The sequence below is a fragment of the Zea mays genome, chromosome 2 (genome assembly GCF_902167145.1).
Source record: "Zea mays cultivar B73 chromosome 2, Zm-B73-REFERENCE-NAM-5.0, whole genome shotgun sequence".
Classification (NCBI taxonomy): Eukaryota; Viridiplantae; Streptophyta; class Magnoliopsida; order Poales; family Poaceae; genus Zea; species Zea mays.
The window spans coordinates 208815992-208839164 of NC_050097.1; the positions used below are offsets into that span (position 1 = coordinate 208815992).

General features: G+C 48.1%; 1 protein-coding gene, 1 long non-coding RNA gene and 1 pseudogene across 3 annotated transcripts; 1 reads left to right on the plus strand and 2 right to left on the minus strand.

Annotated features, from left to right (window-relative positions):
• Positions 1-4243: 4243 nt before the first annotated feature.
• On the minus strand, positions 4244-9269 carry LOC103647701 (WD repeat-containing protein 74). The gene is made up of 12 exons (XM_008672212.3): positions 8390-9269; positions 8174-8289; positions 8032-8061; positions 7811-7947; positions 7476-7652; positions 7261-7324; positions 7058-7165; positions 6111-6264; positions 5473-5562; positions 5279-5334; positions 4972-5029; positions 4244-4709 (listed from the first exon to the last, which is right to left on the minus strand). The coding sequence occupies exons 1-12, from the start codon at positions 8469-8471 to the stop codon at positions 4396-4398; spliced, it is 1386 nt and encodes a 461-aa protein (XP_008670434.1). The 5' UTR covers positions 8472-9269; the 3' UTR covers positions 4244-4395.
• LOC109944075 (uncharacterized) lies at positions 7077-9610 on the plus strand. The gene is made up of 2 exons (XR_002267346.2): positions 7077-7210; positions 9261-9610. It is a non-coding gene; the product is annotated as an uncharacterized lncRNA (long non-coding RNA).
• Positions 9611-9699: 89 nt separating this feature from the next.
• On the minus strand, positions 9700-11047 carry LOC100279710 (uncharacterized; annotated as a pseudogene). The gene is made up of 3 exons (NR_157255.1): positions 10415-11047; positions 10276-10336; positions 9700-10195 (listed from the first exon to the last, which is right to left on the minus strand). The product of NR_157255.1 is annotated as an uncharacterized protein (transcript).
• Between the last annotated feature and the right edge of the window lie 12126 nt (positions 11048-23173).

The following is a 23173-nucleotide window of genomic DNA, read 5'->3' on the forward strand; positions in this document are numbered from 1 at the left end:
ATCGCTACCCCCGGCCTCGATCCACCGAAGGGCGGCCGAGGGGTCTCTTCAACTAAGCTAGAGGAGCCTCACATAACAAGGCCGAACGGGCCGAGGGATTCCTACACCTTCGGGATACGGATACCTCACCCGTCACTTGGGCACGGGGCAACTCATGCTTGGCAAAGCGGTTCAGATAATCAAACAGGCGAGACTTAGTGCTCGAAAATGAGGAAAAAACACGGCTCCGTGCCAAAATTACATACACGTTCAGGCCTCGACAGCCACAATGGACAAAAACACTGGCATCCAAGGTGCCATCACAAACGGGACTCCGGTTCCGTCCCCGAGGGTACGAGCGACCTCGGGCCTGCGGGGCGACGACCTCTGCAGCGGCAGCCATGGCCCCAGGCCCACGCGTCGAGCAACCGGCGCGCCAGTTGCTGCATGCAAGCAACCGCACCGCCACTTGTGCCACCATCGCGCCCCTTCGGTTGCGAAGCCTATGCCACGACTCGAGGCGACCCAACAGCGCCAGACTGGCGCGTCGGTCAAAGCGACCGAAAGTGGGCCGGCAGTAATAGCGGTGGCAGGCGGGCGGGCGCAGCGGTCACGTCGTCAGCCAGGCTCACGTCCCATCCTGAGACAGCAAGAGAGCCTCCTCTCACGGCGTGAAGACGGTGCACCCGTGACCCGTTCCTCGAACGGATCGCACGCGCGCAACGGCCGCCCCGCCAACCACTCGCCCCGTCGCATTAACTCCGCGGCGGGACACGCGGCGCTTCTGGCAGGAGGAGCGCGCGACGCTTCACCTTCGCCGTAACAACCGCGACAGAAAAGGTACGCCACGTCGTCCGATTTCGTATCCTTTTCCGTTTTCCTCTTTCTCTATCTCTTGCAACAGGGACCGGGAAAGGGGGATACCCCGAAAGGGATCCTTCTCCGCGAAGGAACCGGGCTCCGAGCCCCCCATTACTGATCAGGGGTTCGAAGGCTGGCCCCCCGAGGGTTCAACAGTCGCCTCAGATCGCGTGGGCCCGACACCCACTACTGGTCAGGGGTTCGAAGGCCAGCCCCCCGAAGGGCTCCATGGCCGCCTCAGGCTACTCGGGCTCCGCGCCCATTACTGATCAGGGGTTCGAAGGCTGGCCCCCGAAGGGTTCACAGTCGCCTCAGACACCGAGCGAGGGATGACCAGGGGTACGTTCGATACATAACCGAGGCTCGGGCTGCGCTCCCGAGGTACCCTAGGACATTTCCGAGACCAGCGGGAACGATCTTGTAACGGAATCCCATCGGAGGGAGGCATCGAGCCCTCGGACCCCGTCGCCAGGGGACCGGGTCCGGCAAATCACCCGCAGGTACTTTTGGGCGTGCCTCTGGGCCCCTAGCCGACCCCCAACGAACGGGGCACGGACGTCCACTCGGATTACCCGCTTGCAGCTCACCGGAGACACCATGTTCGGTGCCCATCGAGGGTAACATGGCGCACTCCCCCCCTCCTCCTTGCGGAAAGGCGACGTAGGGGCGTATGTAAAAAGCCGAGTCTGTCCCTGATCGTCCTCTCGCCCTGTGCAGAGGCTCGGGGGCTGCTCTCGCAAAAACCGGCTCCGGCCAAATCGTTGACAGCGTCAACATACCAGCCCGAGAGCTTGGGCCCCGACCGTGCACCCGGGCTACGGCCAGTTCGCATGAGGGAACGACCAGACCAGCCGAAGCGTTAAGCGAAGTATTAAGACCTCGAAGGAGTGTAACCACTCCTCCGAGGCCTCGGGGGCTACACCCGGCGGGTGCGCTCGCGCGCACCCACCGGAACGAAATGCAACCGAGAAAGGCTGGTCCCCTTGCAAAAAAGTGCGACAAAAGCCTCCAAGCGAGTGCTAACACTCCCTTCGAGGCTCGGGGGCTACTGTCGGGGACCATAATTAGGGGTACCCTCAAGGCGCCTAATTCTCAGCTGGTAACCCCCATCAACATAAAGCTGCAAAGGCCTGATGGGCACGATTAAGTCAGGGATTAGTCCACACGAGTGACTCGATCACGCTTCACCCGAGCCTAGCCTCGGCCGAAGGCAGCCGACCTCGAGAGACTTCCGTCTCGCCCGAGGCCCCCTTTTTATGGCGGACACATCACCGGCTCGCCCGAGGCCTTGGCTTCGCTCAGAAGCAACCTTGACTAAATCACCACACCGACTGACCAAATTGCAGGGGCATTTAACGCAAAGGTGGCCTGACACCTCTATCCTGACACGCGCCCCCGGCAGAGCCGAGGTGACCGCCGTCACTCCACCGCTCCACTGGCCAGTCTGACAGAAGGACAGCGCCGTCTGCGCCACTCCGACTGCAGTGCCACTCGACAGAGTGAGTCTGACAGGCAATCAGGCCTTGCCAAAGGCGCCACGGCGAACTCCGCTCCGCCCGACCCCAGGGCTCGGACACGGGCTAAGACCCAGAAGACGGCGAACTCCGCTCCGCCCGACCCCAGGGCTCGGACACGGGCTAAGACCCGGAAGACGGCGAACTCCGCTCCGCCCGACCCCAGGGCTCGGACACGGGCTAAGACCCGGAAGACGGCGAACTCCGCTCCGCCCGACCCCAGGGCTCGGACTCGGGCTAAGACCCGGAAGACGGCGAACTCCGCTCCGCCCGACCCCAGGGCTCGGACTCGGGCTAAGACCCGGAAGACGGCGAACTCCGCTCCGCCCGACCCCAGGGCTCGGACTCGGGCTAAGACCCGGAAGACGACGAAACTCCGCTCCGCCCGACCCCAGGGCTCGGACTCGGGCTAAGACCCGGAAGACGGCGAACTCCGCTCCGCCCGACCCCAGGGCTCGGACTCGGGCTAAGACCCGGAAGACGACGAAACTCCGCCTCGCCCGACCCCAGGGCTCGGACTCCGCCCTGGCCTCGGCTGAACGACGTCCGCCTCGCCCGACCCCCAGGCTCGGGCTCGGCCACGGCAACAGAAGGCAGACTCAACCTCGGCTTCGGAGGAAACCCCACGTCGCCCTGCCTAGAGCACAGACCGCCACGTCAACAGAAGACGTCATCATCGTCCCACTCCGAATCGACTCGGGTCACGGAGAACAAGACCGGCGTCTCATCCGGCCAGCTCCGCGAGAGGGGCAATGATGGCGCTCCACAAGCTCTATGACGACGGCGGCCCCCAGCTCTCTTACGGAAGCAGGACAACGTCGGCAAGGACTCGACCGCTCCAACAGCTGTCCCTCCATCAGGCTCCGCCGCACCTCCGACAGCCACGACATCACGCCAGCAGGGTGCCCAGATCTCTCCGGCTGCCACATTGGCATGTACCTAGGGCGCTAGCTCTCCCTCCGCTATACACGTAGCACTCTGCTACATCCCCATTGTACACCTGGATCCTCTCCTTACGACTATAAAAGGAAGGACCAGGGCCTTCTCAGAGAAGGTTGGCCGCGCGGGACCGAGGACGGGACAGGCGCTCTCTTGGGGCCGCTCGCTTCCCTCACCCGCGTGGACGCTTGTAACCCCCCTACTGCAAGCGCACCCGACCTGGGCGCGGGACGAACACGAAGGCCGCGGGACTTCCACCTCTCTCACGCTCGGCTCCGGCCGCCTCGCCTCTCCCCCCTTCGCGCTCGCCCACGCGCTCGACCCATCTGGGCTGGGGCACGCAGCACACTCACTCGTCGGCTTAGGGACCCCCCTGTCTCGAAACGCCGACAAATACACACAAGGATCAAGTGTTCTCAATAGATTGATTCTTAAGAAAAAATAAAGATTCTATTCTTAACATATATGTTCATCAACTCCATTGTAATTTATAACTAGCTAATACTTAATCTTCTTGCTTGCTTCTTAATACTTAAAAACCCGTTATACCTTATTCGGTTATTGAGATTCCATGTGGATTGAAGTTAGACCTTGTTCAGTTATTGAGATGTGGATTGAAGTGTATTGGGTAAGATTGGGATAGATTTTGACTTGCTATAGATTTAATCCAACTCAATCCCACCTAATCCACATGGATTAACGCAAAAACGAACAAACCCTTAAATAACTTCTATCAATAAGAACACAAAAACCATATAATTACAAACAAATACTATTACTTTACCTAACTTAATTTACCTCTGCAAAATACATTTTAATTTAGTCACAATAATATAGTGCTCCTATTAATCAGCAAAACGCAACAAAACCCAACTAGTGGACCAGATACTTTCACCAGAAATATCCACAAATAAAACACGCCCCTAGTGACGCATATGCAGTTGCAGCCATAAAAAAAAGTATCTCGTAGAATGGACGGCGAAATTCCCTTGCATAGTTTCAAAAGGAATATACTGTTCAAAACAACTACAGCACAAAATTGTGTAATTCTGCAAAATCAAGCGAATGCAAATACTGAGATAAATGGTACTTGTTCTATGTTCTATGCGACCTGCTGTTTCTTGCTCTTCTTCAGGCATTTGCTTCTTTCTACAGATTTTCTTCTCTTGGGACTGCACATTTCACCATCGTTGTCTGGCTCCTCGTCCCGTTCAATAGTTCTACTCTTCTTTTTCTTTTTTTTCTTTTTTTCTTTTCTAGCATACATTTCACCATTATTATCACTATGGTCGACCACTCCAACTTGTTCTTCGTCCTCTTCAGTTGGTCTGCTCTTCTTTTTCTTCTTTTCTTTTCGGACTTCAGCCTCCGCCTCCACTAAAGACTCCAATTGCTTGAATTTCATCTCTCCAGGCTCTAGAGCAATAATAGTGTTAGCATGGGACCACGCAGATGCCCTTGGAGAAAATGGGATTAATGAAAAATGCCATTTCAGGTTTACAATCTAAAAAGGTTCTAATGACAAAAGGGGGCTGCCATCTCAACCACCATGTTATTCAGGTATGTGATTGTTTACATTGCCTATTGTTAAACTTCTTCTAAACTAAGAAATTGCATTTGAAACTACGAACAACAAACAATTGATGTGCAGTGACAACTGTTGTGAATAGATAATAACCTTCAACAGAAAAATGTGAATCAAGGACCACCGTTGTAAGGTGCTGCTTCAGAAAGACCTGCATGAGAACAAAACAAGACAACTAGTTAATCATAGAAATAGCTTAAAATATATTAGAAATCATTCATTTACATCGAAGTAGACATTTGAAACAAGTATACTATCAACTGCCAGTGACCACCAAGTTACTTCATTTTGTTTGTGAAATGAAATGGAGGCCCAAAATTAGTTCGTAATGCAGCAAAACAAAATTAACTCCAATATGTGCTTGAATGTTATGTCAGCCCTCAGCAGTTCTCGAACTTACAGCAGATAGCAACTGTCTTGTGTTTGTGTCCCAGATACGTAAGTAGCTATCCAGTCCTACAAAGACAAACATTTCCTGAGTTATTCATAATTCTGAAACTTGATGTTTTAATTTGTAACAGAAACTATCTAGAATGCCAAGTGAAACAGGCATCCCAGTAGAAAGAATCTAAGCCTTTCTGGAGGTAGTCTTACCGCAAGATGCTATCAAAGGTAGCTCTGGATGCCTAACAATAGATCTAATACTTCCACTGCATTTGCCAATATAGCATCCCAGCAATTTCCCTAAAATGTGGGGGAAATGTTGATTTTGCAATTTTAGTATCAGATAAAAATTGAAGTAACAGTACTGATAATAAAACGGTCAAATTTAGCTCATCGCCGCTTGCACATGTGATACTTGCAACCATTTTCTTCCTGTTAGTGTTACTGATAACCTATTTTCTCTCCTTAACAACCATCTAAACAACAGTTCTACACAAGTGTTACTAATAACCTATTTTCTATCCTTAACTACTATCTAAGCAACAGTTTTACACAAATTATAGCCCATGTTCAGCCTGCCCACAATGTATATTCCTATCAGTACACATGTAGGTCAGCATTGTTTTAGTTGGAATACCACCTTAGATGCAGACTACAGGCTAACAAAAGAGAGAAAAACTTAAGTAGCAACAGTGGAACAGAAGGTGCATTGCCAGTTGTAACAATCCAACACTACAAAAAATAGAAACTGAACTAACATAACATTCTAAAGAATGTGTCATATGATCAAGTTTTCAATTCTGATTAAGAAGAGGGTACTAGCATATAGCAGCATGCCAGCATCTTACCTGTTCTCATGTCGAAAGAAGCAAGGTCCCCTGTTCCTGTGCCAATATAGACATCATGCCCATTTGGATCAGCAGCAACTGCCTTGATTGGTGACTCCCTAAAATCAACAGAGACGGCAGGTCTTCTTTGCAATGCAGTATCATATAAGCGGACCTGAAAAGGTAAACAACGTTCGCATAAAATGAGTATCATCATCATCATCATTCATTAGCAAAATATGGAGAGATACCGGTGCCTTTACATGAACATGCCTTGCTAATCTACTGCCTACAAGACTGTAATGACACAAGTGCAATAAATTTCCCAGTACAACCCCCCAGTCAGTTAATAGATGCCTGAGTCACCAAGTGGGTTGTGAAGGTTGATGTGAGGACCTGGTTAACCAGTTTATGCAAAGCAAGAATAAAAGTGTAAGAAGGATGCTAGCTATCTGTAGGCCTGTCACATTGGAGGTATGCCTTTGGGCGAGTTCTTAGCCTGGCATATTAGAGCATCTCCATCAGATCCTATCCAATCTCCTATATCTAAGAAGTTGGGGTTTAGGAGAGGAAGGAGCTGCAACAGATCTCCTATATCTATAATTTTACGAGATCTCCTAAAAGAAGCATAATTTCTCCAAAATAAAGGAGATAATTCTTCTCCCCTATATCCCTAAAAAATATGAGACAAGTTTAGGTAATCTGCTGCGGCAGTACTCTCCTATATCCTAAATTGACTTTAGAGTACTCCCTTAAAACAACTTATAGAAGATATGACATGAGAAATCTGATGGAGATACTCACAGCTTAAAAACGTCATGCATTTAAACAAATACGCATAAACTTCGAAGCAAAAAACTAGCATCCTTGCAGCTCAGGCACATGATAATCTATTTGATCAAAATATGTTCAATCTGTTGGAGTTTTTTTCTTTCATAGCAAGAGATACAAGCATCAGTTTACATTACCTGATGATTATTTGTGCAGGCAACAATTTTACGATGATCATTCTTGCACAAGAAGGTTCCAGCAGTGAACCAAGGTCGAGTGAATATGCCAAGACTATTTGCTCGGGGCTTCAGATGAAACAAAGGAAGAAAATCATTTAATAAATGATGAAGGTATCTATATTAGTATCAAAGATAAATTAAAGAAGTCAATGAGTGCTTACAGATTTAGCAGACCATGTCTTACTACTAGATGTGATATCCCACAAGTTCACTTCTATGCCTTTCCTACAACAAACGGAACCATTATTTATGAAACTTGAAATTTGCTTAAAGGTTTTCATGTCAAATAGCAAGTATGATGAACAAAGGCAATAACGCTCAAATACAAATTTTGAAATAAAACAGATAAACGCCATTTCAGATTCTTTAAGCTCACCCTCCAAATATCACATAGCTTTCGCCATGATCTACTGAGCAAAATTGCACATTGGCCCCATTGCACACATCCCATGTGGCTGATGGCCCAACATCCGAACCCGAATCTGCATTTTCTTTCGTGATGGACCTGATAGAAGCTTTCCCCTTCTCCGTGCAGGCAAGAAATGTGCCTAAGCTGCAATGCACAATTGGGTCAACATAGCTTGGCCCCCAGCTACTAACATGAATGAACCATGAATCTTACACAGTATGTGTAAGCATAAAGATGGGGCATAGCATAAACTAAAACCCTAGGATGATAACAGATGGAACAATTTCAGAATGAAAATTTACATCGAGTCCGAAGTCTGTCTTGCGAAAAGATGCAGTGCGGCGAGGGGATCACCTTCAGCGCCACTGTCATTTGGCGCTGACCCCGCGGTCTTGACAGCAGCCAGAGCACTTCCATTCAAGGGATTCAGCAGCTCAACCTACACGAAATCACCTCAATCATTCGCTAGTCGGGACATCGCAAGTGGTGAGCGCCCCATGTCCAAAGAGTAGCAGCTACTCACCACGCCGTTCCTCCTCGCCACAGCCAAGACCTGCAGAAGAGCGGCACATAGCGCAAATTAGAGGCACGCCTTGATTATCAATGGATCTGATAAAAGTCTCCAGTAGTCCAGTCAGCAAGGAGACACGGGCAGGGACGCTCACGGGGTCGGCGGCACGATCGGCGAGGGAGGCAGCAACGATGGCACGGGAAGCGTCAGGCGCGCCCCACGTCTCGACGACCTTGGCGGCGCCCGCCGGCCTCGCGTGGGCCTCGACGACTGCAACCAGCCGGGAAATGGGTGGAGTCAGTGCTACGTAGCAGCGAAAAGACGACGAGGGGGCAGGCGGCGGAGGGGAAGGGGGAGGGTCGCTGGCTACCTTTGACGAGGCCGAGGATGTCGGTGGTGAGGGCGCGGAGCGGCGGGCAGCCGGAGCTCTCTACCACGGTGGTCCGCGGCATCCTTAGCTCCGCGCTCGCTTCGGCTCGCCGGCGCGGTGGGCTACTGTTTTTCTAGGGTTTTACTACGACGTGCCGTGCCCGCGCGGAGGTGGCAGGGGCGCGTTCTCCGCGACAACGAGTACAGTACATGGATTTGACGGGCCGGGCCGTGGAAAAAGCCAGTCGCGCTAGAGTTTCAGCCTGGCCAGGTGGTGCTTAGAATTTCCTCAAACAAACAAAGGTGGTGGCGTGAGCAGTCGCAGAGTGTGGCTTTTCTCCGTGTTCGGTCCTGATCGTCGACTGTGGTGCAAGGGGCTCTTATTTGCAAGCGTGCAAACGAGCATTTTCATTTTTTGGTTTGATAGCTTACGGTGGATTGAATTTTAGTACATAAGCTCTTCCACAAGCATCATCCCTTGAACAGATCGAACAGAGTCGTCAGCTCCGCGGGCGTCCATGGCAGTTCCACCGGAAGCGACACTCCGGTTATTCATTCATGGAGTGCCCCATGCCGGGCGCCAGGGAGACCTAGCGTGAGTCGTCGGGGCGAGCTGCGTCACGCGCCATGGTCCATCGTTACCTCACTGAGATCTCCGTGCGCCCCCTTGTCGCCTGCAGCCGGTCCACGACGATGACGTGCTCGCCCCAATCACTCATGGACGAGACATCGCCTCCCCTGACCGATGTCATCCAAGACCCCGCCTCCCCTACATCATCAACGCCTTTGTTCATTGCTGCAACTGGCACTCTCGGCATCACCCAATTGTTGCTGGGCACTCCAGGCCCCAATCTAAGAAATCTTTTTTGCAGGTGTCAATACAAGAACCTGAAGTTATGGTTGCTTGCTTATTATGTATCCCTACTTCTGGTGGCAGTAAAGCTAACTGGAAGTATCAGCGAAGCGTTGAGTTATTGCGATCATCAGAGTGTTATAGGTTCACATTAGTTGTTAACAAATATGACAAGATGATCCACCATGAGTTAGTTCTCCTCTCTCAGATGTGCTTTGTAATTCCAATAGATGTCAATGCACAACTTTTTTCATCAGAGATTGGCAATGTGCCATTTCAAAAATCAAAACTCAGCGCTTTGTACTAAATTGTTGTAACTTATCACTATGTTTGTATTGTGCCATTTGTAATTTATGTACAATTTTGATACATGGAAAATTAATGTAGTACTTTTGTAATCTGACCATTAGCGTATGTTGAACAAACATATGGTGCTGCTAAACTTATGTAACCATATTATACAAAAACAACCGCTTTATCTAAAAATCCATAGAAAATATATGACAGATTTGTATATAAGACAAAAAGTTTAAACCGATGCTACTAAAAACTTATGGTGTTGCTGATCCTTTCTTCGAACAATTTTGTCGATCCTGTCCAAGATGTTTGCATATTGTGCATTTGCTTGTACATGGACTATGCTTCTTTTTGTTTTTGTCAGATGCCATATTATTTTCTTGCACTTCCCCTTTGAACGAATATCACTAGGTGGATGGACATGTACATTCTCCAGAATGGACATCCCAATAGAACTCTCTTGCTCCTCCTATTTGGCGCGAGATGTAGGCTGAAACAACAATGACAGAGATTCCAATTTTTTATTAATAGGTTCATGCCGTCTTCCGAGGTCTTGGCCATTTTAAAATTATCTTCAAAGTTGTTATAGGCGCTTGACATCTTCCTTCTCATGACATCATTCATGGGCACCAGTGGACTTCTCCAATAATAAATTTTCTGAAAAATAGAAAACTAAATGTTAATTACAAAAAAAGTACTCAACCTCATAACATAGATCATATAAGAATAAATGCTACCTTTTGCAATTATGTGTCCATCTTTTTGTGATGCATCCACATCATCACGTAGCATCCCTCTCTGAAAAAATACATGATATTAGGATGACAAGTATCCCCAATTTCTCAATGTACGAATCAATATACAAAAACATATCACCTTAAGAATAATTTCTTTTTTCTTCTTCAGTGTCCCAACATGGGCTTAATTACCAAGTGAATCATGGCATACACATCAGGTCATAACATTGCACGCATACCTTACAGGTCACAAGAGTTACCTTGCTCGACGTCGTCTCTTTGTTGATCAGGCTTAGAACCAGGATTCAGAAGCCCGCGAATATCTACTTCCTCTATGGAGATGATGTCGTGTGACAAAAAAAAGGCGGAGGGAACATATCATTGACGTTGGGCTGATCTGAGACTTTGGCGGCAGGGACTGATTGTTCTGATGGCTCCTGTTCTGACATCGTTGTTCGATCACCAATTTGATTGCTAGCATCAGGCAAGGGCTCGTCACGTCCACATTGTATGGCACCAGGTAGGATAGGTTCACCTTAGGGCTTGTTCGGTTTGAAGGGGTTTGAGAGGGATTGAAGGGGATTAAATCATCTTCTATTTAAATTTGTATAGAAGGGAATTTAATCCCCTCCAATCCTCCTCAATCCACCCCTAACCGAACAAGCCCTTACATGGCATCGGGTAGGGGCTAGTCGTGACGAGATTCTGTTCAAGAGGGCGACGAGATCCTACGAGAATAGGGCGGAAGGAAAGGATTTTCACCCCTACAGTCTTGACGGGATCGTGTGAGGATACGACTTAGGCGTTCTGTTCGGTCTGTTATGTTCAACTGGATTAGATTGATGCAATGAACTCAAGGGGTTAATAGGAAAAAACATCAGACGCTGGTGGGAGGGCCTATGTGCTAAAATTCAATCCACCATAGGCCATCAATCTAAGGAATGGGAACGCTCGTTTGCACGCTTGCAAATAAGAGGCGATTGCGCCACAGTCGATGCCTGCAATGCATGACCTCTGTTGTTCACAGTGATTCAGGTATGCTAGCATAGTGTGTCGTATTCAGAACACATGCCATAGGTTTTATGTGATACGGATTACTTTAGAGAATTATTTCATTATGTATTTGTTGCAGACTTGCAGACACAGATTCTACAAGCAATCAGTTGTGTTGACGCCTTTCCGGAGCGTCAAACACTCAACAAGAACCGTGGCGGTGCCCTCTGCACAGGGGCGGACGGTCCGCGCGCGGGGCCGGACGGTCCGCGGCCTGGTGCGAGGCGCGGTGGTACTCTCTGCGCAGGGGCGGACTGTCCGCGGCCTGGAGCCGGACGGTCCGCGGCCTGGTGCGAGGCGCGGTGGTACTCTCTAAGCAGGGGCGGACGGTCCGCGCGCGGGGCCAGACGGTCCGCGCGCGAGGCCGGACGGTCCGCGGCCTGGTGCGAGACGCGGTGGTACTCTCTGTGCAGGGGCGGACTGTCCGCGGCCTGGAGCCGGACGGTCCGCGGCCTGGTGCGAGGCGCGGTGGTACTCTCTAAGCAGGGGCGGACTGTCCGCGGCCTGGGGCCGGATGGTCCGCGGCCTGGTGCGCGTCTAGGGCTTCTCTGCCTGACGGCCGGACGGTCCGCACCCTGGGGGCCGGACGGTCCGCGCGTACGCAGAGGCGGCGGGAGTCGCCGACAGCGCCTGGATCTCGCTCCCGGGAGGGACCCCGTCGGGGAGGAGAGATCCTAGGTGGTGTCTAGGCTCGGGTCGACCGACCTAGACTCCTCTAATCGACGTAGAGCCGAAGAGAGACGAAGAATTTGGGGATTGGATAGCTAAACCTAAACTAGACTAGAACTACTCCTAGGATAAAATGTAAATTGTATTGATTGAAGGTTCGATTGTTGATTACAAATCGGCCGTAGACCTCTCTTTTTATAGAGGAGGGGGGTTGGACCCTTTACACGACTGGATTCCGAGCTAATTCCGCAAATCTAGCCAACAAACATAGCACAAAACTCGGAACCCTAAACTGCTCTGCGCATGCGCGGACCGTCCGACCCACAGGCGCGGACTGTCCGGACCGCGGACCGTCCGGCCTCAGGGCCGGACCGTCCGCTCGCTCAATTTGGGGCTCAACATATGCCCCCCTGCCTTTTGGTGGAGCTGAGCAAACCAAAAGCAACTAACTCGATGTGATTACATCGGTTCTCTTAGGCATCTTGCCACATACTAGGATGGTACTGTTTGAGGAAACGCCCATTCAAAGCCTTAGGCAAGTCCTTGCCTTGTAATGTTTGTAGTAAATAGGCGTTGCCAGACATCACCTGTTTTACTTTATAAGGACCTTCCCAGCTTGGTGACCATTTCCCGAACTTCCGGTCTTTATTCCTTAGAGGCAGAATGGTCTTCCACACCAGGTCCCCTACTTGAAATGATTTTGCTTTGACCTTCTTGTTGTAGGCCCTGGCTACCATGATCTTGTCCTTTTCTATTGCTCCCAAAGCTATCATCCTATTGTCGGTCACCTCATCAATATTATCAATCATTGAATCATAATAATCAGTAGCAGTTAGATCATTTTTTCTGGCGAACCTGACAGCATTCAAACTTATTTCCACAGGCAACACTGCTTCCTGCCCATAGACAAGCTCAAAAGGAGATACTTTAGTAGCCCTATGTTTAGATATCCTATGAGCCCATAAAGCTTCAGACAAAATCTTATGCCAATGTTTAGGATTATCAGATATTTTCTTTTTTATCAAATTAATCAATGTCCTATTGCTAGACTCGGCCTGAGCATAATATGGAGATGAATTAAGCAGCTTAATTTTGTATAATTCAGCAAATTCACGTACCTCCTTTGACATAAAAGAAGTATATTGATCTGTAGTTAAGGTCTGGGGAATGCCGAATCTATGAATAATATGCTCAGTTATAAACTCGATTACCTCCTTGTGTGTCATGTTCTTTAGAGCAACGGCTTCAGTCCATTTGGTGAAGTAGTCAGTAGCAACTAACACAAACCGATGCCCCTTTGATGATGGAGGATGAATTTCTCCAATAAAGTCTAATCCCCATCCTCTGAACGGCCAAGGCTTAATAATAGGATGTAATTCGGCTGCAGGGACCAACTGTAGGTCGCCGAATTTTTGACACACTTGGCAACCCTTGTAGTACTTGAAACAATCAGCTATCATACTAGGCCAATAAAAACCGTACCTTCGCAACAACCACTTCATCTTTGGAGCTGATTGATGAGTACCACAAATCCCTTCATGTACTTCGGCCATGGCTAATATAGCATCATCTGGGCCCAAGCACTTAAGCAGGATGTCATTGACTGTTCGGCGATAAAGTTCGTCACTCATCAAAACATACTTGAAAGCTGTTCGCCGAATGTTCTTATCTATTTTGATATTGGGATTTCGTAAATAATTAAGTATAGGTGTCCTCCAATCTCTTGCATCGGCTTCATTGTCAGCCGAATCGATTAAGAGAACATTTCTGGTAACCCCGGATGGTCCGGCGCCATCATGCGGACGGTCCGCGACCTGGGAATTTGGCTCTGCACTGGTTATCAGATTTTCAGTTTTGTGAAACTTCCCTCTCTTTATCCGATAACCTGATGCATCTTGTGCCAAATCGTTAGCTCTATGATTCTCAACTCTAGAGATATGCCGAATACTGAATTCGTCAAAAGAATGAATTATGCTCCAACATTTCTCAAGGTAACTATTTAGAGTACCATCAAAACATTGATATTCTTCTAACACTTGTTGGACAACCAGCTGAGAATCACCAAATACCTTCACATGTTTTACTCCCATACCATTTAAAAGTTCTAAGCCGAATAGGAGGGCCTCATATTCAGCTTGATTATTAGTGCAATAAGTTTTCAATCGGCTAGAGAAGTCAAAGGAGACATTACTTGGTGAAACAAGCACAATGCCAATTCCTTGCCCTTCATTGCAAACCGATCCATCAAAATATAAAGTCCAAGGAGTAATAGTGAGGTATGACATGTCTAGTTCATGAATATCATTAACCCGATGTTCTACAATGAAATCCGCTATGACTTTGCCTTTCATAGATTTCAATGGTTCATAGGCCAAGTCATATTCTATGAGTGCATAAGCCCACTTACCAATTCTACCACTCATAATTGGGTTATGCAACATGTATTTGATCACATCGGCTTGACCAGAAATAGTGCAATGACTAGACAGTAAATAACATCTACATTTGGTGCATGCAAAAAACAAGCATAGACATAACTTTTCAATAAAAGTGTACCTTGTTTCAGCATCCACCAACCTTCGGCTTAGATATGTCACCACATGCTCCTTCCCCTCAGTTTCTTGTGTCAGAACAGCCCCAATGACCTTATCCTCAGCTGCAATGTATAATCGGAATGGTACTCCTGCTCGTGGTGCTTTTAATACGGGGGCCGAAGATAAGTATTTTTTGATAAGATCAAATGCTTCTTGTTGTTCTGCCCCCCAAGCGAATTCGGCATCATTCTTAAGCCAAAGAATAGGGGTGAACGCATCAATCTTCCCGGCTAGGTTAGAAATAAACCTTCATAAATAATTCACCTTGCCGAGAAACCTCTGTACCTCGACCTTACAGGTCGGAGGTCCCACATTCCGAATAGACTTGATTCGGTCAGGGTCTATCTCTATACCATGTTCATGTATGACAAATCCTAAAAACTTACCAGCCGACACTCCAAAAGCACATTTATGTGGGTTCATTTTCAAACCATACTGACGCATTTTATCAAAGGCTTTGCGCAAATCAGCTATATGAGAACTAAACTCAGCCGATTTGACTACAATATCATCAATGTAAACTTCCACAGTGTTTCCTAACAATTCATGGAAGATCAAATTCATAGCTCTCTGATAAGTAGCACCAGCATTTTTCAAACCAAATGTCATGACAACCCACTCAAATAAACCAATGAAGCCTGGACATATAAAGGCCGTTTTAGACGCATCTTCTTCGGCCATGAAAATCTGATTATATCCGGCATTACCATCAAGGAAGCTAATAATTCTATTTCCTGATGCATTATTGATTAATGTGTCGGCTATGGGCATGGGATATTCGTCTTTAGGAGTTGCTCTATTTAAATTGCGAAAATCAATGCATACTCTAAGTTTACCTGACTCCTTCTTCTCCACCGGCACAATATTGGAGACCCACTCTGCGTATCTGCAAGGTCTGATAAAATCAGCTTCTAGTAGCCGGTGGATTTCGTCCTTGATGCGTGGGAGAAGATCTGGACGAAATGTTCTAGCTCTTTGCTTAAAAGGTCTGAAACCAGATTTAATAGGCAGCCGATGCTCTACGATCTCTCGGCTTAATCCAGGCATCTCAGTATAATTCCAAGCAAAGCAATCTGAATATTCCTTCAATAGACCGATCATCTCATCTCTAGGATCGGTCTCCAGGGTCTTGTTTACAAAAGTCGGCCTTGGAGTTTTACCATCTCCTATGTCAATCTCCTCCAAAGGATCGGCCGATGTAAACCCCTGTCCTAGTTTATCAAGATCTCTGAATTCCTCTATCATGTTCCCCACAGAGGAATTAGAAGATCTTTGTGTGACGGCGGACTCTCCGGTCTTGGGGACCAGATCATCCGTAATATTGTCCTTTTGCTGTGATATATGTTCGGTCTTAAAGTCCGAACCCTTTTGTGAAAGACCAGACCATCCGGCCTTGGAAGCCGAACTGTCCGTGGCCAGAGACTCATGAATTTTGTGTGTATTCATCATTTAAACTTTATTTAGGATTTAGCCGATTCTCCATCGGCTCTAGCATTACAGGAATGAAGCCTTTCTTATCTATACTTATGAATTGATAATCAGAAAAATCTACTCCTGTGAGACATGTAGCAGTCTCATAAGTCTAGAGTACAGGGGCATCGGCCACAGCGATGCAGGCCGATACATCAGCATGTACTTGTTCTATGTCATAGCCTACCCATTGTATTAGCATTTGATGTAATGTGGAAGGTATACATTGATTGGCGTGAATCCAATCTCTGCCTAGAATTAAACTGTAATTTCCTTCTACATTAGCGACGAAGAATGCAGCAGCAAGGGTCTTAGTCCCGATGGTTAATTCAACGGACGTGACTCCCCTGGCTTTGATCGAACTATCAGTTCCAACACCACTGAGGGTCATGTTGGTTTTGACAAGTTCGTCATCTTGTTTACCTAATTTTCTGTATAATGAATAAGGCATTAGATTTACAGCCGCCCCTCCATCTACCAACATCTTAGCAATCGGTATCCCATCAATGTGGCCGCGCACGAAGAGCGGCTTTAAATGATTTACCGATTCTTTTGGTTTAGTAAAGGCGGCTTCTTTAGGACCAAAATCAAACTGGGCAACAACAGGTTCATCGTCGCCGATAATAGTACAATCGGCAGAAAATGTAATAATATTTACATCCATACCTGGGCGTTCTGGAGAAGCCTCGTAGTCGACCAGGTCTTCTCCCAGCAGGTCGTCCTCTTCCATTGATGTTGTCGTGTCGTTGGAGGCTTCCTGGTGAACGGCGGACGGTCCGCGTGCGGGGGCCGGACGGTCCGCGCCTGGTTTAGGTTGTCCAGAGACTTCCTGGTGAACGGCGGACGGTCCGCGCGCAGTGGCCGGACGGTCCGCGCCTGGTGCAGATTGACTTTCTATTTCTGTGGCCGTTTGTTTTTTCTCAACGGCCTTCGGTCTCCATTTCTTTTGCGGTGGCGGGTATAGTGGATGTGTGTCATTAAATGTCTTTTCCGCCTCCTTCTCCTGGCTCTCCTTTGCTCTTAGGCGCTGTAATTTTCTCTTTTGGGATCGTGTCAATCCCGCTGGGCACCATCGAGGCATGGAGTATTTTGGATCGGCTGTTTTGATGGTAGCTGTATCCTTTTCGGTTGTGTTGGCCGATTCGCCGAAAATCATCGGCCCTTTATTATCTTCTTGTATGACAACATCTGCAGTGCCTATTTTGATGATGTCCTTTTTTGTTGTTTTTTGAGTTGCTGCAGGCATATGCCCGCCTGCCGGATTGGTCGGCCTGGAAGGCCGAGTAGTCCGGCAATCCTGTTGGGTTTGTGCCTGGTGACCGGATTGAGCAGTGCTCAATCGGTCTTGTACTGGTGGCGTCAACCTGTCAAAAACAGATGTTTGGGGTGCCCCCCAGGCGGGGTACTGTGGCATCCCAAATGGATATGGTGGCATGCCCCACATTTGATTTGGGACATATGGCGGAGGTAAATATGTGTATGGATATGGCATAGGTGGATATGGAGGTGGAGGTGTCCATGCAGATATGTTAGGTCTCACTTGTACAGTATGACCTTTCATTTCTTCCGATTGGTGGGGTGGTCCAATCGGCCTGACCTGACGCTGCTCATGAATGGGTGAGCGGGGTCGCTTTGCTGGCCAGTCACTGGGGCCGGCCTTCTTTTTTACGTATTTAGACAATAATTGATCAAAAGTTGGGCCGGCTTTAACCAACCGACCAGCTGCCTTGAATGTATTTGTTTTCCACGTACCTATCTCTGGTCGTCGTGGTTTGAAAGTACGTGGACGTTGTGAATCATGAGTACGGCCGGACCGTCCGCCGGAGCTCTCCGGACCGTCCGGTGGGGTCCCGGACCGTCCGCGCCTACGTGCCGGACCGTCCGGGATACGCAGCACGGGTTCCTGCATCTGTCTCCCTGCCTACGCTTGCCCCCCAGTATTGGAGGCTGTGATGGTCACCTTTAGGGTCTCCCCTCCATCGGAAGTCTTCTCGGCCACCACTTTTCTGCAAGAAACTTTACGATCCTCATCGGCCTCTTTAGCATTGCCGATGATTGTCTCTTTGCCTTTGTCTTTATCGGCTGTATTTGGCCGAACTAGGACTTTCTTGCCCTCGAAGTCAATCATGTTCATCGGAAAGGGCTCTGTATCCACCTGCATTTCTTGAAATTTCAATCGTCCTTCATTAATTACCGATTGAATCTGTCGCCGAAATACATTACAATCATTAGTGGCATGAGAAAATGAGTTATGCCACTTACAGTACGCACGACGTTTTAGCTCGTCGGCGGATGGAACAGTGTGATTTGTTTTAATATTGCCATTTTTGAGTAACTCGTCAAATATTTTATCACACTTACCGACATTAAACGTAAACTTAACCTCCTCTTGTCGTTTCTTTTGAACCGGCTGCAAGGAGGGACAAGCCAAAGATTTGGCCTGTTTTGGCCAAACCATTTCAGCAGCATACACTTCCGCTGATTCGTCATCCGAGCTACTTTGGTCGCATTCTACTATATGTACGTTGTGACGCATTGTTTTAGCAGTTTCTTTGCTCCGGCTTTCGCTAGCCAAAGCTCTCTGGTGTAACTGTGCTAGCGTAAAAAATTGGATGCCTTCTAATCTTTCTTTTAAATAATATCGTAAACCATTAAAGGCTAATCCTGCTAGCTGTTTTTCTGCTAAATGAATTTGGAAGCATCGGTTTCTTGTATCTCGGAATCTCCGGATGTAATCATTAATCGATTCATCTTTTGCTTGTCGTAATGACACTAAGTCTACCAAATCCAACTCATAGTCACCGGAGAAAAAATGATCATGAAATTTTTGTTCTAAATCCCCCCATGATGAAATGGAATTAGGAGGTAAAGTGGCGTACCATGCAAACGCAGTTCCTGTTAAAGATAATGAAAATAAACGTACACGAAATGCCTCTGTGTCGGCCAACTCTCCTAATTGTGCTAAAAATTGGCCTATGTGTTCACGTGTGTTCTTTCCTTGATCACCCGAAAATTTCGTGAATTCGGGTATCCTGGTTCCCTGTGGGTATGGGTGGTGATCAAATCGGCTGTCATAAGGTTTCCGATATGATTGCCCCCCAGGGACCATGCTTACTCCGAGCTTATCTCGAAACGCCCCGACTATTTCTTCCCTTACTATATCAATGGCAGCCGGTGCGAGACCACCGGCTCTCTGGTCAAACATAAGTGGGGTTGGCTAGATATTAGCATGTTGTCTTTCCCCCCATTGGTTTGAGTTACGTGGTGCATTTCCATTTACCCTATATGGCTCATAGGTTTGATCGTTTCTTTCCGGCCTTCTAGGTGGGGCCGGAAAGCTTTCCTGTGCTCTGGATCCTGAATTAATGGGCTGGTGCATTGCATAGTGTGATGGAAGCGTTGCTGCGACGGGCGAGGATTCAGGTAATAATCCTCCTCAAAAGATTCATGCGCGGACTGTCTGGACATTGGCCCGGACCGTCCGTGATTATGTGCGGATCGTCCGTCGTTGTACGCGGACGGTCCGACTGGGTAGTTTAGATTCTGTGTCGTGTGTGGTGGTTCGGGCGCATATCTAGGTAACTCATTAAAAATCGGCCCGACTGTTGTTGGTCCGGACGGTCCGCGCTCACGTGCGGACGGTCCGGGCATGCGCAGATCGGCTGATTTGCTGCCGATTTGCGGTTGCTCAGGGTATGTGTCCATCGGCATCCCATAAAGGGGTTGTGACTGGTCGTGACAACTTGTAGCTGATGTGTTACACGTGTTACCTCCTAACTCAACCTCGTGCGAAGGAAAATTTGTGATATTAGATTTATCAAATGCACGTACTAGTCTCTTAAGATCGCTTTGCATACCCCCTATGATGTTCTGCATTTGTTCACGCTGATCTTCTACATAATTTCTAAGAGATTGCAGATCGTTGGTATTACTTACATTGGGGATATCTGGCGTGGGTTGGAGCGAAGCCGGATCCGTCGCCCGATGTCGGACGACCTTGTTGTTCCTGTCCACTTTGAAGTTGGCCAAGAACTTTGCTTTCGCCTCCTGGATCATCCGCTCCTTGTGCTCCTCGAACTGGAGCTGCTCGTCAGCCGGCAAGGTTTCCCAAGTCGGCTCTATGATGTTGCTTGGAGAAATATCAGAGCTATCCCTTGAACCGGCCATTGAGGGTCGATTTGATAGGTCTATATGTGTTTTTCCCCAGCGGAGTCGCCAAAAAGTATGTTGATGCCTTTCCGGAGCGTCAAACACTCAACAATAACCGTGGCGGTGCCCTCTGCACAGGGGCAGACGGTCCGCGCGCGGGGCCGGACGGTCCGCGGCCTGGTGCGAGGCGCGGTGGTACTCTCTGCGCAGGGGAGGACTGTCCGCGGCCTGGGGCCGGACGGTCCGCGGCCTGGTGCGCGGCTAGGGCTTCTCTGCCTGATGGCCGGACGGTCCGCGCCCTGGGGGCCGGACGGTCCGCGCGTACGCAGAGGCGGCGGGAGTCGCCGACGGCGTCTGGATCTCGCTCCCGGGAGGGACCCCGTCGGGGAGGAGAGATCCTAGGTGGTGTCTAGGCTCGGGCCGGCCGACCTAGACTCCTCTAATCGACGTAGAGCCGAAGAGAGACGAAGAACTTGGGGATTGGATAGCTAAACCTAAACTAGACTAGAACTACTCCTAGGATAAAATGTAAATTGTATTGATTGAAGGTTCGATTGTTGATTACAAATCGGCCGTAGACCTCTCTTTTTATAGAGGAGGGGGGCTGGACCCTTTACACGACTGGATTCCGAGCTAATTCCGCAAATCTAGCCAACAAACATAGCACAAAACTCGGAACCCTAAACTGCTCTGCGCATGCGCGGACCGTCCGGCCCACAGGCGCGGACTGTCCGGACCGCGGACCGTCCGGCCTCAGGGCCGGACCGTCCGCTCGCTCAATTTGGGGCTCAACAAGTTGTATTTATGCCACCAGATAATCACAGCGAACCATCTTTCGATTATATCTATTTTATTTGAGCAAGCCCTTCCATTGTATGATTGTTTGTTTCACATAGTTTATGTTAGCATTTGGAATAAAGCAATATCGCATTTAAACATCGTCGACTTATGTGATATATAGAAACCATAGTAACATACGGGTATTCATCTATCTTGCTGATTTTTTAGCGCATAACGTTTGGGTTGTTCACTGATAGCTACTCTTCCAAGTTTTCATATGTAACTATAATTTTTTATGATAATTGGAGTAACCCAGGTGATAATTTTGCTCGGATTTATGAGGTTTTGAATGACTTGTTTATTTGCGCCTTTTGATATTGTCGCTTTTGTCTTTCTGATGGGACTAATCTAGGTTATAAATCTAGTGGAATTTCTTGATTAATGTCTTGGCGTGAGGATTCAATTGCCTGGGTGGCAGATATAGTGATGGGTGAAATTTAATGTGTGAATACCATGCAACATGTTCACAAGAAACTTTTGGGGCCTTGGTATCGATTCCCTAACGTTTGTTGGGATTGTTTTCGCTGAATTTTTCTTTGTTGTTCAAATGATCTATAAAGTAAGCAGTACAAATGTCTTCGTGTTTTATACTCACAAATGTCTTCGTGTTTTATACTCTATGCATTATTTGTTTAGCAGGTATAAACTACTCTTTGTGGCATACGATGGAACTGCAGAGGCACAAAAATGTTTTCGTTTGACAACGATGCTGGGAAATTATATGAATGCTAAGAAGCTATAAGGACAAATAAAAAAGGTATGTTATATGGAAAGAATCTATCCAAAATTATAGTTTCCTAAATATGCCTCCCTATTGACTTTAAAAAAACACTATAATGTCTGCTTCGATTGTAACCGCTGTTATTGACTCAGACTATCCATAACACTATAATTAATGATGCATTATCTTTCTAACTTCATCTCTATTCCAAACTCAATTTTGCTAATTCTCTATAACAAACACGTTTTCTTTTGGTATGTTTTTATCAACCTACTCCCTCCGGTTTCCTATTAGTTGTCGTTTTGGATAAGGTTCGAGTCAAACTTATAAAATTTTGACTACAAATAACTATTTTGTTATTTAGTTTTGGAACCTAATATTTATATGCGTCAATTTGTGATAAAAAGTACTTTTATAAAAGTATAAATGTATTAAGAGTTCATTTGTATTTTAACAAAAAAACATTGGTCAAAGTTATATTTTGGAGACCGTGTCGTTGTCCTAAACGACAACTAATAGGAAACCGGAGGGAGTAATTATTATTAGCTAAGTTAGCGAAAGTGCCTCTAGCGTAATGGTTAAGGCTTTTGAACAGCACCTCCAGGTCCCGGGTTCGATTCCCCTAAAGGACAAATTTCAAACTTGGTTAAAAAAAGTCTCCTCGCTATGCCCGCTCGCTTTCGGGTTATGTCCTGTACGACACCCTCCGACTGAGTCATTGCAAAATGAGCGATGACGACTCGCTAGTGATGGAGGGTTAGGATTCGGGGATTTTTTCGTCCGAGAACATGTTTCGGTCTCTTCTTAATATATTTCGGGAGGGGGCGGTCTTTTTCTCCCGAGTAGCCCCTTGCTTATTAATATATATATATATAGTATTTAGAGCCCTGAGCTCTATTTAACTACAGGAAGCCCTGACCAGGTGTGCAGACCGCACCAGACCCTTTTTGGCTTATTGTACCTACCTGTGCTTATGCTAAATTATAATACGAGTTATGCTAATGTGTGTATCAGTTTATGCAAATATAGTCTGCGCATATTACGTGAATCGGGCCCACGATCCTGCCCACGCGCTCACAATTATCCAGTCCCACGCCGTCACTATAAAAACACCCCCACGCCGCCAGGGATTAGGTTTTAGCGGCGGCGGCGGTTCCCTCGGGCGTGCGAGCAGGCGCCCGTGAGCAGGAGAGCCCCGGCCGTCGCGGCGCTCTCCAGCCGGCGGACTGGCGGTCGTGGAGGGGGCGCGAGGAGGAGCCTCAGCGTCCGCGGCGGTACAGCTTCAGGAGGCACCGGTCGGGCGCGGCGGAGTGGGCGGCGGTGGTGCTGTTGCTGGTGGTCGTGGTGCTGCTGGGCGTCGTGGTCGTCCTTGTGGTGGTGGTGCTGCTGCAGCCCCGCGTGC

Bases quoted from the DNA above. Each gene is read 5' to 3' on its own strand.
- LOC103647701 (XM_008672212.3), bottom strand. From the start codon at position 8,471: ATGCCGCGGACCACCGTGGTAGAGAGCTCCGGCTGCCCGCCGCTCCGC. The intron at 8,062-8,173 runs GTGAGCGTCCCT...GCTCTTCTGCAG, and splicing joins CCGATCGTGCCGCCGACCCC to GTCTTGGCTGTGGCGAGGAG. The intron at 5,030-5,278 runs GTAAGTTCGAGA...GTTCTCATGCAG, and splicing joins CAAGACAGTTGCTATCTGCT to GTCTTTCTGAAGCAGCACCT.